This window comes from Mangifera indica, chromosome 3, assembly GCF_011075055.1.
Source record: "Mangifera indica cultivar Alphonso chromosome 3, CATAS_Mindica_2.1, whole genome shotgun sequence".
In the NCBI taxonomy this organism is placed as follows: Eukaryota; Viridiplantae; Streptophyta; class Magnoliopsida; order Sapindales; family Anacardiaceae; genus Mangifera; species Mangifera indica.
In genome coordinates, this window is record NC_058139.1 from 1,243,405 (window position 1) to 1,257,605 (window position 14,201).

At 35.7% G+C, this 14,201-nt stretch overlaps 3 protein-coding genes across 3 annotated transcripts; all 3 read left to right on the plus strand.

Moving 5' to 3' along the window:
- The first annotated feature begins 443 nt into the window (after nt 1-443).
- On the plus strand, nt 444-3,510 carry LOC123211267 (DET1- and DDB1-associated protein 1-like). Its single transcript, XM_044629881.1, has 4 exons — nt 444-649; nt 2,471-2,531; nt 3,096-3,157; nt 3,233-3,510. Exons 1-4 carry the CDS (start codon nt 566-568, stop codon nt 3,305-3,307), a joined length of 282 nt encoding a protein of 93 aa, XP_044485816.1. The 5' UTR covers nt 444-565; the 3' UTR covers nt 3,308-3,510.
- A 513-nt stretch (nt 3,511-4,023) lies between these two features.
- Nucleotides 4,024-6,582, plus strand: LOC123211266 (2-C-methyl-D-erythritol 2,4-cyclodiphosphate synthase, chloroplastic). The gene is made up of 3 exons (XM_044629880.1): nt 4,024-4,472; nt 4,607-4,737; nt 6,182-6,582. The coding sequence occupies exons 1-3, from the start codon at nt 4,121-4,123 to the stop codon at nt 6,413-6,415; spliced, it is 717 nt and encodes a 238-aa protein (XP_044485815.1). The 5' UTR covers nt 4,024-4,120; the 3' UTR covers nt 6,416-6,582.
- A 3,388-nt stretch (nt 6,583-9,970) lies between these two features.
- Nucleotides 9,971-12,933, plus strand: LOC123211268 (1-aminocyclopropane-1-carboxylate synthase-like). The gene is made up of 4 exons (XM_044629882.1): nt 9,971-10,309; nt 10,397-10,528; nt 10,619-10,779; nt 11,396-12,933. The coding sequence occupies exons 1-4, from the start codon at nt 10,169-10,171 to the stop codon at nt 12,378-12,380; spliced, it is 1,419 nt and encodes a 472-aa protein (XP_044485817.1). The 5' UTR covers nt 9,971-10,168; the 3' UTR covers nt 12,381-12,933.
- The last annotated feature ends 1,268 nt before the right edge of the window (nt 12,934-14,201 follow it).

Below are 14,201 nucleotides of genomic sequence, written 5' to 3' on the forward strand. Positions count from 1 at the left end.
ATTTTAAGTGTAAAAAATTCCATGTATCAAACTCCCTAAAGAGTAAAATTTTTACGGTCATTGGGATAGGTAGGGTTGGATTCGAGCTGAGTCGAACTCGAGCTCGGTTCGGTTCATATATGAGTGGCTCGAGTTCGGCTAAGGCTGGCTCTTTTCGGGCTCGAATTCAGCTCAGCTTGTTTTTCGTTATCAAAACGACATCGTTTTTAATATATATTGATCAAAACAACGTCGTTTTGTATCAAAAATTTTAATTAAAAAGTCTGACAAATAGCTCAAACTCGGTGAAGCCCGGCTCGTTTCGGGCTCGACCGAACTGAGCTCGAGTTCGAGCTGGCTCGGCTCGAGTCCAGCCCTAGGGATTGGACAGAAACGGGCCTGGAAGGAGAAGGAACAAACGTGGATTATCATAATAAAATGAAGCATAACATGACCGTAATGTAATAATATGTAAATGTAAGTTGATTCTAGAATCGTGCGTGGCATTGTGCGCTTTCTCTCTTGCTGTGTCTGTGTGCGCTGTGGTGGCTTGAGAGATTAGGGCGCAGAAACCATCACATTTGCAATGGGGTCTATGCTCGGTGACTGGCCCTCCTTTGACGCTCACAACTTCAGCCAACTTCGACCTTCTGATCCTTCCAACCCATCTGTACGTACTAAATCTCATCCAATCTTCTTATTTTGCTTATTGAACTCTCTTAATCTTGAATTACAATAGCTCTCATTTTTTTCTGTAATGATCGCCAAGTAGTTTGTTGAAAACGATTGCATGATGTAACTCTGGAGTAGCTGTACATTTTCTCAATCTATAAGGTTTTAGATTCGTTTATGGGTGTTGCTCATATATGTTTGCGCTTAATTATGGGTTTTCAGCGTTGTTTTTTTACTAGCTCATTAGCGTTATACTTCTGCCTGCATTTGATTTTCGTTTTCCTTATTAATCCAAGTCAGTTTGATTTCCTAGTGTTTAAATTTTGGTGCTTTTTCAGTTTGGGATGATGGGTTCTGGTAGAATGTAACATAGTTACAGTAATGGTCCTGTGTGATTGTTCTGAGTGCTTCACTGAGTGAATTTTCTGATGGAAGAAATGGTGCAGTATATATTGCATATGTTATATTAAGTATTGACAAGAGGGTAGACATCTTTTTCAGGAATTTGCTTGTGGAGGGTAACAACATGAACTAGAAATCGGAGTTTATTGTGAAAATTTATTGTTGGAAAGATTGAATTTCGACAACATAAAAGAAAGACACTGGGGAGATTGCTGGGGAGATTGACAAATCAATTCACTTCTTTCTCCTAATTTTGACAATTGTGAAGTACTGGATTAATTGCTACCATTTCGAATTTTGATTGTTTATACGTATGGGTGCGAATTTGGAGAGGATTAATGGTTTGGGAACAATGAAAGGGTTAAAATTGAGTCAATTATGGAGATATTTACCCATGCCACTGACTCTCCTTTTTCTTAATCTTCTGCATATTGTTCTTCAACCTTCCAATTGTTCTCCTTTTATTCTCTGTCAAACTAGTTCATACTTTGTCTTCTGTTTTGGTCCTTGTTTTGGAGTGATAAAACTAACAAAATAGAAAATACAGTAGATGTTTTTGGAGAATTATAATGTTTGCCACAGAATACATGATCTGCTAGAGATTCCATATCTTACTCTTTCAGTAGCTTGTAACGTTGTATTTAGATAATACAAATAGATTGATAAATTTACCATAAGCTCTGCACCTTCTTTCTGCTGGCATGGTTAGACTACTATAGTTCATATGCTGGATTGTGCACAACTTTTCCTTTTAAAATAATTTGAAAGCATGCCTTCCATATTCAAGTGTGATTTCGCAAAATGCACATTTTAATTCAAAGACTCATATATCTTTTTTTTAAATTGAGTTTACAGTAAAGTTGGCTTAAAGATATTCCACAAGAAAATCTCTAGATAAGTGAACTACACCTGAAATAAAGCAGAATCAATGTTGTAATGCACCTTGTAGTGATAGTGCAATAAGGAGCCAAAACAATTAATCCTAAAGTGATTACTTAGCAGTTATTGCAGAGAGGAACCTGGTCCATCTATTGGGACCTTTAATGAATCAGTTTTTGAGATGTGGAGATGTTTGCTTGCTATGTAATTGCTTGTAGCAGCCGGAACCTTCTAGTCATGCTTGGTTAAGTTGTATACTACAGCTATTTACTTCCTGGTTCAGAATGCAGGTTGCAATGCTTTTCTCATGCGGTTCATAGTAGCACCCTCAAAATTTGAGTGAAGAACTGCATAATTTACAACAGACTAATATTTAAATTTTTGGGTTTGGGCCTCTTGTGATATTTTCTTGTTATAAATCATTAAGAGCATAGATGTTCACTGAATGCTGTCAATCTCATGTTAATCATCTGTCAAGAAATGTGAACATTATCTCACATATTATTATTTTTACATATTATTATTTTTTCTTTGGTAGAAAATGACTCCTGCCACCTATTGTCCTACTCATAGCCGAACTCTTCCACCACCTGATCAAGGTAATAATGAGATCTTTGTATCACCAAAATGTTTCCAAGTTTGTTTTCCTGATGGCTAAAGACGGTAGTTTTCATGGTGTTTGAATCATGCCTGCAGTATGATATGGTAACTTTTGGTTTGATGCTACTAAGTATTGACATTATATGTGGTTTTCTATTTTAGTGATTTATGTTTCAATGTCTAAATATTATCTACCTAAGTGGCTAGGTTTGATTTTATCCTTTGTTCAGCTTGGACATGTATTTGTTGATCTAAAATGTGAGTGTTTTGTTGTGTGCTACATCCAGATGAATCTCTCTTTTCTCACCTCATTGAAATTATGAAGTCACTACAATTTTGGATTTATAACACAGAGGTGATGTTTGCTTGGGAAGCTAAAGAAATTCCTCTTCAAATTTTAACAAATTAATGTGATCAATTTTTGGGTTCAATTTGACTACTTAGTGCTGTCATCTTCAATGTTGTATGTGTTTCTTGAAGAACTTTTGCTGTAAGAACTTAACCTTGCATTGCTATCTAACAATTTCAGTTAGAAACTGATTCGTTAAAACTCTTTTTGGCAGTAATTACAACTGAAGCAAAAAATATTCTTTTAAGAAATATATCTCAGCGTGCTGAAGAGAAGGTCAGTGTTGATTTCTTATTTTTTTCTCGTCATGTATTTAACTCTCTTCATATCCTTTTACCGTTCTTGTTGCAGTTGAGACCAAAGAGAGCTGCCTCCGAACATTTAATACCAGAGCATGGATGCAAGCAACCAAGGGCTTCGACCTGATAAGCTTTACAGATTTAGTTGGAAATCCAACAGTTACTATCGACCATGTAGATATATCATGTCAAATATGTATTAAGCTGTTGTAAACTGTTGCTGATTTGCCTGCCTGAGTGTAATCCTCGTAAATTAGACATGTACATTTTGAGCTTACAGAGCTGATTTGCCAGGGTTATGATATATGGTATATGGTATTATCTTTTGAAGCCCTTGTTCTGGTTTGTCATGCGACTGACGCTGCATATATTTATTTCTTTACAGTTTATATGTCTTCTGCAGCACCTGATTTTTTAGTGCTTGGTGCAAGCATTGTTCTTTTTGGAGATGTTCTCTATTGATGCAACTATGATGTGGGCTTTGCCGTGGGTGAATTTGTGAAGTTGAGAAACTGTAATAAAAACCATTTTAAGGCATCAAGACAAGAACTGAAAGTGCCCTTGTTGGGAGGCATTCTCGTAATTCTAGTAAGGACTAGCAGAGTTTAAACATATTTTTAAATGTGTTTTCAGAGAGAATTATGGTTAATTCAGTTGAAAAAAATTCAAAACAAAACAAACATGGCTACCAATCCATGGTTATTTCCTTTAAAAATGAAAATGAATCATTATGGCTGGGCTTATCATAATCCTGTAAAAACATTTTGCCATCTGTAATTTTCAATGGTATTATTTTATTACAAAACTAGCTACCAAATATAAATGGATTTTTATGGAGTATCCATGAGAATCATTACTCCACAGATTCCGCCCACATAAGCAACCAACAAGCACAAACTCAAGTAACGGCCTCAGCCTCACTTTTCCCTCTGCGCTAACGATGTTGGCCACTCACTTGTGCACTTCCTCTCTTCTGCCACCCACCAAAATTACCCACAAACCACTCCCTCCTCCCTCTTTGCCAAAATCTTCTTCCTCAACCTTCAGACACTTATCCACTGTGAACCAAACACCGTCGAAACGTTTCTCAGTTTCAGCTACAGCCACAGCCTCTACTTCTTCTTCTGTTGGAGTCACTGACTCCCCCACTTCCGTACACTCCTCCAAATCTAAATCACTGCCTTTTCGTGTGGGCCATGGCTTTGATCTTCATAGACTGGAGCCCGGCTACCCTTTGATCATTGGTGGCATTAATATTCCCCACGATAGAGGTTGCGAGGCTCACTCTGACGGTCTGTATGCTTTTGGGAATTTGTATTTATTTCCCCCTTTATTTTTTTTGAGAATTTTTGTGATTTTGAGGTGTTTAATTTGAATTTTATCTTATTTTTTGCAATTAATTTGATGGGATTGATGGTTTTATTAGGTGATGTTTTGCTTCACTGTGTCGTCGATGCTATTTTGGGAGCTCTGGGGCTTCCTGATATTGGTCAGATTTTTCCTGATTCTGATCCTAAGTGGAAGGGTGCAGCTTCCTCTGTTTTTGTTAAAGAAGCTGTAAGTTTTTCTTTTTAATACTTTCTACATTAATGATTTGTGTTATAGCTTGAAATTTTGTAATGTTCAGGAGCATCACATTTAAAGGTATCAAAGACACAGCCATAGCTAGCTTGAAACCTGTGACAAGGCTGAAGACTTATTAATAAAAGATTTTCTGTAAGAAATGCAATGACATAGTGTTTTTTTTTTTTTTTTATAGCTTGAAATTTGCTAGCTGACTGTTAAATATATAGGGGTTTGATTTGATTTCAGTGCCACCATATGCATACGTGCATTAATAATGTCGTCTTACTATGTGATTAGGTGATTTTAAAATAGAAATAAAGTACAAAAGTCATTGTTACTGCACAAATTCGTGCCATTGCATAGTCTTACTCTATGCTTTTATCATATACTAGGATATGACCAAACATTGACTGTTTGGTATTTGGATGTCAATTAAATGGAATCCGTTGATGAATCAGTATGGTATGTGATATTTCCTAATGGTTTTAGAGATAGATAACACCACAAGTTTAGTAATCAAAACTGACTGCCATAGAAGAACCCGTGTATAGTCTGCCATTATGCAACTTTTGAGACATTTGCATCTTAAGTTTGTTGACACTGGGATGTAAAAAGCATTCGGGTGTTCATGCATTTATGTTGAATTTTCCATTTAATGAAGTTTTACTTCTCAGTGTCATTCATATAAATATAATTCTTGACAAAATCATTCTTGTGTGGTTTATCTTATTGAGGCCATTATTTGTAAAACACAAATGTATCTGTAGAAAGGAATCCTTATGAAATCCAAGATACAACCTGGTTTTTGAGTTGACAAAAAGGTTTTTTTGAATCTTCTTATTACTGCCTCTAGTAATCAAAATTTTCTTTTTAGTGTACTCAAAGGTTTTGTAAGTTTTTGGTTTGATGGGCATCTGAGTCGATCCATTTTCTAATAGATTGGAGGTTGTTTTTTTGAATTGATTCGAAATTTAATATGAGATAGCAGAAAAGAAAGTATAAAGAAGAATATTAGCAAAAGGAAAGGGAATAGGTCGCTGAGAATAAAATGGTCGGGTGGATCTATATATTAATATCAACAAGTGTAATGTGTTAATTGTTCATATACAAGCGAAGACATTTGTCTGATATTCAACCTATCAGAAAAAGGTACCTATGTTGGTTGAAATTTGATTTCTTAGCTGAAAATTTAACTGGAATTTTGAAAAGATTCAAACATGCATGCAGGCCTAAGTCATCAATCTTCATTTATCTTGTGAATTATTTTTCTTTGATTCATTTTGTATTGGACAATTCAGTTTCATAATATTTCCTTAACATTCTAATCAAAATAGCTGCGCAGAGAGATTTTTATTCGAAAATAGTTGTAACCAATTCTAAGCGGTTCCATTGATTAGTAATGGATCTCAACCACTAAATGTATGGTTCATTTCAGGTGAGACTCATGCATGAGGCAGGTTATGAGATTGGCAACTTGGATGCTACCTTGATTCTTCAAAGACCAAAATTGAGCCCTCACAAGGAGGCGATTCGGACCAACTTGTCTGAGCTGCTTGGAGCAGACCCCTCAGTTGTGAATCTGAAAGCTAAAACTCATGAAAAGGTTGACAGCCTCGGTGAAAATCGAAGCATTGCAGCTCACACTGTGATTCTCCTCATGAGGAAGTAAAAGTTATCACCCCAATTACTGTATACGGCCGACACATATTTTATTACTTAATCACCACAAATTATGCAATTGATTGGAAAAAGCTAATCAGTGAAGTTGTTTCATAACAAAATAAACGTGGGCTAGTGTGAGCAGAAGTCAATGGTAAAAACGTTTTATTCTCTGGCTTTCTCTGTGCTGATTTTGTTTGTGTTGCTCCAGAAAATTGAATGCCTGCTCTCACGTTTTAAACAATACAATTCCTGCAGAAATTTTTGAACGGTTACCCAATTTCCTTTCAGCTGAAAAATTGACCATTTCAATTGCACGTGGTTCTTGAATAAACACCTGTAAATTAGACTTTCAAAGCATTCTGCATGATTCAGCATGGTTTTCATTCTACATTCTAGTTAATTCAGTGGTCGATTTTCAAACTTTTACTAATTGTTTCCGCTTGTGGGTACAATAGTCTGTATAATAAAATTATGGTTTCTTGAATTTGGGTAATTTGCATAAGATTTTGATTTGATAACTCAACTACCGCTTAAAATTTTTTTGGGTGGTGTGTGCAGGTAGGATAAAATTGTGGTTTCTTGAATTTGGGTAATTTGCATAAGCTTTTGATTTGATATCCGAACTACTGCTTAGGTGGGATAGGATAAGTTTAAACCAAATTAGTTTATATAGTTGTTTTTCTTTTTTTTTAATCCGCGATTTCGTTCGTGTTTATTGAAATATAAATAATCAATCCATAATTATTATATCAAATAAGTTAAAATTTTACAAATGTGATAAAGTTTAAATACAAACTTTTATCTTAAAAATTTTAATATTTTATCAGTTTTGTTAATATTTTATCAGTTTTGTTAATATTTAGGTTTTAGTTTATATAGTTAGCACCTCAAATTAAAATTATTGGCATTACCCATCAACTGTAAAACAATTGTTTATAAGGTGTGGAATCTCAAAGCGTGAAACTAGAGGACTTAGGTTCAATTCAACACTCTTTCAAATTAAATAAAGCGCACACATTAATGCAATTTGCCCATATTACTGTAAGAGGGTTTGATAGTGGTTTGTTAGACTAGTCTCTCCCATATCTACCCAATTTGGTGGTGGCCTTCCCCAGTGGGATTCTTCATAAAAAAAAAAAGAAAGTTACATATTAGAATAAAATTGACCGAAATCAATTGGATATTCTACCTATGGTGGTGGATTATTAGGTTAGCCTTCTCGAAATCACTTGTTCACATGCTAAGAAACAGCCTAGTAAAGCACAATGTCATTTCCTTGCACTTAAATATGGACTTACTACAGTTGACAAAACTTGGAAATTTAAAACATGTACATAGCATTTAAAAGCAAAATCCAAATTTGAATTTGAAACATGCACAGAGCATTTAAATGTAAAATCCAATTTTGAATTTCTCATTGGGTCATTAAGCAAAGCCGTAATTTAGTCAAAAGAACTGCCTAAAGGGGAGAAAAACATATTGTTTGGAAACCAACTACACTTTTTTAAATACCGAGTGAGATTGTGCAAGATTAGAAGGAAGAAATTTCAAAGAGTGTACACGTGTATGAATTTCCAATCTATGACTTTTAACAGCCTGGTCTAAGTGGACATGTTTGAACTTGAAGGCTTCAAAATCTTTGTTTTGACCATGAAAATCTCACCGGGTGGAAGGGGACCCAAGTTAAAATTAGAGTTATTATTATTACCTGACTAAAATCATTAGTGGGTTATCAATTTGTGCTGCCTAACATTTTTATACATTCATTTTATTACTCGTATTATTAAAAAACTTCAGAAGCCTTATGGTCAAAGGACAATGTCTGCCTCTATCACGCATTATCATTCCAAATAATAAATTTCTTTAATAAGCCGGTCTTGGTCCATTAGTTGAAAGGGGCCAATTTGGTTGAAATTTCCATATGGAGGACTTTTGGTTGAAATTTCCATATGGAGGACTTTTGAATGGGGTTGGATTTGAATTAATTTGAACTTAATTTTAAATTAATTTAAGTTCAATTTGATTTAAATAAATCAAGCTTGATAAGCTTTTTTTCATATAAAACTCAAGTTTGGTTTGGTTTGGGGGAGCCAAACTCAAACTCTATTTGAGTTTGACTTCAATACTAAGAAAAACTTAAATTTATTTTAATTTTTATTAAAATAAGATCGTTTTAATATATATTAATTAAAATTATCAAATTTAACTCACCCATCCTTCAGAGTTGGACGAATTGGGCTATTAGACTTGAACTTTAATTTGATAGTACTTCTCTTAGGCTTGAGCTCGTCCAAAGTCGCTTCGCATATGGCAATCAATCTGACAGTGGCAGTCAACTAGGTTAACCCAAGTATGGCCATACTTTTTGAATCTTAAAGCCCTGCTGGAAGACCTTTTGACAAGGATACAGTAAATATGGAAATGGCTACGTACAGAGAAATAAATATACATAGAGCCAGCACATGGATGGAGATACGAAAAGTTGCAGATTCAAATCATGAAACACATGGCCAGGATTAAGGGGAATTGTTTCCTTATTTTCTGGGTTTATGTTTCGATGAATTGAACGTGTGCAAGATCAATGGAAAAATCCGAAAGAGATCAAACAAGTGTCAAACAGCACTGCAATGTGGTGCCCAGTATACACATGATGAACTGGCGTTCACCTACTTTAAGACAGCAGCTCAGCCTTGCAATTATTAAAACATGTCGATTTATGTGTTGGATTCTCCGTTGGTTGTGATATGTATCTGACTTTACTCTTACGTGTGCGTATTTTGTATTATATCCATCTGTATGTATAATTAATTTGTCCTGGCCCCTCTGGTCCTTCTCCCACGATTTGTCATGGGTTGTTTATTGTATGCAAAACCAATGAATAAGCACCCGGTTCAGGCTTTGATCCGATCAAAAGTTCAACATAGTCATCATGACCCGATGCAGGTTCTGTATGGTTTAATAACTAAGACATTGGACTGTCATCCGGAACTGTTGCTTTTACCTACCGCCAAGGATAATTTTTTATTTAAGTTTTAATTCAATTTTAAAAATATATTTATTTATAATTAAAATTTCTAATTAAAGTTAATTTATAATAGATATTTAAATTTTTTAACAATTATAAATATATTTTTAAAATTAAACTAAATCTTAAATAGGAAATAGTGTTTTGGCCTTCACCGACTCCCAATTTTTACGATTGAAAGCCATGTAGTTTGATTTTTGATCTTGTTCACGTACCTTAAAGTCTTTCACTTCACGGTAAAAATTTCGAAGGGAAATAATGACTGTTCAGTACTTTGTTGCTATCCTCTCCCATTCCCACCGAACGCCATAAATTTAACGCATCGTTGATAAATTGGGAGTAGCCGACCACGTCACCGCCTATTCCAGAGAAGCTCCTCAGGGTCCTACTTAGAACTTTCTCTTTATTCAAATAAGTCTTCTCCACCTAAAATATAGCAAAAAAGCGTGGTAGAGCCATCTCATAGTCAGACTATACAATTTCAAACTCCAGTACTCAACTCAACTATAAATATCCCGGAACCAGGAAGCTCCCCCACAGGCAACCTTTACATATTCGAGTTTTTTACAAGTCAAGGCCGGGTAACGCAAGCAATTACGATAATCTAAAGGAGTCTCAACTCTCTCCTCTCTCTTCTCTCTTTCCTCTTTCTCTCCTATCTATCTGCATATATATTTGCCATTCGACACTCTCTAAGACACAAAAAAGGCGTCCATCTTTAGAAAACAAGAAGAAATGTTGTCCAAGATTGCAATCGGCAATGGACATGGTGAAAACTCTCCATATTTTGATGGTTGGAAGGCATATGAAACTGATCCATATCATCCCACTAAGAATCCCAAGGGAGTCATCCAGATGGGTTTAGCCGAAAATCTGGTAAAGAACTCTTCTTTGTCATCTCTTCATACCAAAAAGCTATCTCAACTCACAGCTACTAACTTCTCCCCTCTCTTGCACATGCAGCTTTGTTTTGATTTAGTTCAAGAATGGGTCTTAAGCAACCCAGGAGCCTCTATCTGCACTGCGGAAGGTGTAAGTGATTTCAGAGATATCGCTATCTTTCAGGATTATCACGGCTTGCCAGAGTTCAGAAATGTACGCAAGTGCACAGACCTGTAATATTAATTATCATTTTCGTTGATTAATTGATCATTATATGAGTGCTAATAATTGTTAATTCTACAGGCTGTTGCAAATTTTATGGCAAGAGTGAGAGGGAATAGAGTCAAATACGAACCTGATCGAATTGTTATGAGCGGTGGAGCAACCGGAGCACATGAGACGGTTGCCTTTTGTTTGGCTGATCCCGGGGAAGCATTTTTGGTGCCCACTCCTTACTATCCAGGGTAAATATTCATCATTTTCCATCATAATATCATATTTCTGTTGGACTCTCATACGTTATAATTATTATTCCCAACATAAGAAATCAAATAATAATATTAATGTAGCTTAGGTTGCTGGCTTCATGATTAAAGATTCACTTTGAGCTCAAAATCCTAGTGATTTTTCGCTGTCTTTTCCACCATACATTGAACCAAGTCTTTGCTTTTTCCACTACCCACTTATGGAAACAAGAAAAAATAGATTTAAAATAATAAAAAAGATTCTGTATGTAGTCGACCACACTATTCCAAGCTCAAAAGTAGATTGATGTGATTGTCCTAAAACGAGTGACAAGTTTCAATATATCGTCTGGAGGAAGCTGAGGTCCGAATTCATTGAGGGCACTGAGAAATATCAAGCATTGGAGTCATTAGTGACCGGATTCTTAAATGAGGCCAATTTAGCGTCAGTCCAAAATAGATCAACTATATGAATTTTACTAACAGCTGGGCATTAGATCCCATATCTCTAAGAATATTTGCTGTATCTTTGAAGCATCTGGGTAACTTTTAACTCAAATTAAGTAAAGAAACCGGGATCCATTCTAAATGTCAAAGTTTTTCCATTCTCTTGCAGATTTGATCGAGATTTGAGATGGAGAACAGGAGTTCAACTTTTTCCAGTTGTGTGTGACAGTTCTAACAATTTCGAGATTACAAGAGAAGCCGTGGAAGCAGCATATGAAAAAGCTCAAGAAGACCACATCAGAATCAAGGGTTTGCTCCTCACCAATCCATCGAACCCGCTAGGGACTTGTTTAGACAGAGAAACACTAAGAAGTTTAGTAAGCTTCATTAATGAAAAGAACATCCACTTAGTCTGCGACGAGATTTATGCTGCCACAGTCTTCATGGGCCAGCCCGATTTCATTAGCATCTCTGAAATTATAGAAGAAGATATTCACTGCAATCGCAATCTCATCCACCTCGTTTACAGTCTTTCAAAGGATCTGGGGTTCCCAGGCTTTAGAGTCGGCATTATATACTCATACAACGATACAGTTGTGAGTTGCGCCCGCAAAATGTCAAGCTTTGGACTTGTATCATCACAAACTCAACATTTAATCGCTTCAATGTTATCAGATGATGAATTTGTGGATAGGTTCATTACTGAGAGTGCTGAAAGGCTTGCAAAAAGGCACAGAGCCTTCACATGGGGGCTATTTCAAGTAGGCATTGGTTGTTTGAAGAGCAATGCGGGGCTATTTTTCTGGATGGATTTGCATCATCTCCTCAAGGAGCAAACTTATGACGCAGAGATAGAACTGTGGAAAGTGATAATCAACGAAGTTAAATTAAATGTTTCTCCGGGTTCTTCCTTTCATTGCGCTAATCCAGGATGGTTTCGGGTTTGTTTTGCCAACATGGATGATGAAACCACGGAAGTTGCTTTAGCAAGAATCAGAAGTTTTATGCGTAAGAATAAGGAAGCGAAGATGCCTGCGAAGAAATTGTGCGGGCAAAGAAGTCTCAGACTTAGCACTTCATTCAGGAGATTGGATGATATCATGAACTCGCCATGCATGTCTCCTAATTCACCTCTTGTTCGAACCAGAACTTAATCAATTAGGTGCAATAATCTCTGCACCAAGCTCATAATTGCACCTAATTGATTAAGTTCTGGTTCGAACAAGAGGTGAATTAGGAGACTGCACCAAGCTCATAATATACCGTCAAGTGTAAAGATTTATGATTGACGCATTTATTTTGTTCATAATTCCAATTTCAATAAATCTATGTGTACCTTGTTTTAAGTATTCAATTGGGTATCTAAATGATATATCATTGAATTATATGGTGGTATATCATCTAAACACTCAATTAAAAACATGGTATACATAGCATTATTCTTCCAATTTTTATGGACCTAAGAGAAATTCCATATGCGTTCTATGTAATCAGTATTGTAACCTTTATGATGTAGGCTATGCATCATATGGGATTGTTTTTTTTCTGGTTCACGCTTACTTCCTAGGTCCAATGTCGTTTGTTGAATGTATTTCAATTTTTTTTTTTTCTCACAAGGGAAAATGTAAGTGATCGACCAAAGTAAATTGTTTGTAAGTTGATATTGGGACATAGTATTCAGTCAGTTTTTACTCTTTTTACATTCAAGATCTTGTTAATCAAGTTTCTGTTTTTACAAGTGTGGTTTTGTGTTGGATATGATGACCCGAATTCAGGACAGGCATTTGAGTATCACAGGGGGGGCATTGGTGAACAAACATTCCACCTAGGAGTTCAATTTTGACCGTAATAATTAACAACCAAAGAAACAGTCTCGTTCTTGGTTTAAATGGTCATGACTTGAAGTCCAGAACAAGCATACCATCGAATAGAGTGACCCGTTCTGCAGATTGTATCAAGTTCTAAGAATGCTTAAGCTCTTTTGCTGTATTCGAACTTCATTTGCTTTCCTTATGACTTTCCTGGATTCCGTATAACATCTTACAGTATTCCTAATCTTATAATATTTCTACTATATATTCTTGCATAGAGAAAAGTTCATGATAATAAACTACAAAACATATGAAAACCGTATAAATATTTTGCCACTGAAATCAGAAAGTTATCTGTATATCTGTCGTTCCTCGTGCGAAGATTAAACCATTTTCGTTGATGAGTACCTTTCACGTACAGCAAAGCATCCAGCAAAGTGACTCTGAATTTGCAATAAGGAAAAGTTGAGTGGGACAGGGACTACCGACTACAGTACCCGGTGTCCAATGTTGCCCCTGGTGATGATCAGTATTTCATATTAATTGGTTGATAATTAAGTTACCAATAAATCTATGTATACAAACTAAACTCAAACCAAAATTTTATTTTAAATTCAACCTATTCCTCAAAATCACCCCAACCTGAAGGACCCGACAACACCTTTTCAAACCCTCACACGGAGTAATTATGATATGAAACGTGAGAAGACACAATCATGCCTGCATGCATGCATGGCTTTTAATTTCTTGTATTATATTTTATTTTGAAGTCTAAGATCGCTTAAATGTCAAGAAATCGTTGGGGGTTATTAATTTGACCTCATAATCAGCAACACAGTTATGTCTGTTCACAGACGACACCACCACCCATTCGCCTTATCTTCAACCTAAGCCAAGTTTTGTTTTCGTGGCTCTTTATAATTCATGGTTCCCAAAATAGCATTAATGCTGTGGGCCGGAGTTCTCTCTTTCAATCTCACTGCCATTATCTACTAAAGATATCTATGTCTTGTTAGATGAATTCAAATTGAGTAGATTCCAACTCAAATCTATGTTTCAGTTTAAACAAATTAAGTTCAAACAAAAACCTTAATTACAATTTTGTTGGAGGATAAAAACTTGTTGGCCATTTTAGACTCGAAATCAAATTTGAATTGACTTTTG

Coding starts and splice junctions, on each gene's coding strand:
- LOC123211267 (XM_044629881.1), top strand. CDS start 566: ATGGGGTCTATGCTCGGTGACTGGCCCTCCTTTGACGCTCACAACTTC. Junction 650..2,470: donor CTGATCCTTCCAACCCATCT/GTACGTACTAAA, acceptor TTTCTTTGGTAG/AAAATGACTCCTGCCACCTA. Junction 3,158..3,232: donor CTCAGCGTGCTGAAGAGAAG/GTCAGTGTTGAT, acceptor TTCTTGTTGCAG/TTGAGACCAAAGAGAGCTGC.
- LOC123211266 (XM_044629880.1), top strand. CDS start 4,121: ATGTTGGCCACTCACTTGTGCACTTCCTCTCTTCTGCCACCCACCAAA. Junction 4,473..4,606: donor TTGCGAGGCTCACTCTGACG/GTCTGTATGCTT, acceptor TGGTTTTATTAG/GTGATGTTTTGCTTCACTGT. Junction 4,738..6,181: donor CTGTTTTTGTTAAAGAAGCT/GTAAGTTTTTCT, acceptor GGTTCATTTCAG/GTGAGACTCATGCATGAGGC.
- LOC123211268 (XM_044629882.1), top strand. CDS start 10,169: ATGTTGTCCAAGATTGCAATCGGCAATGGACATGGTGAAAACTCTCCA. Junction 10,529..10,618: donor GCTTGCCAGAGTTCAGAAAT/GTACGCAAGTGC, acceptor TTAATTCTACAG/GCTGTTGCAAATTTTATGGC. Junction 10,780..11,395: donor CCCACTCCTTACTATCCAGG/GTAAATATTCAT, acceptor ATTCTCTTGCAG/ATTTGATCGAGATTTGAGAT.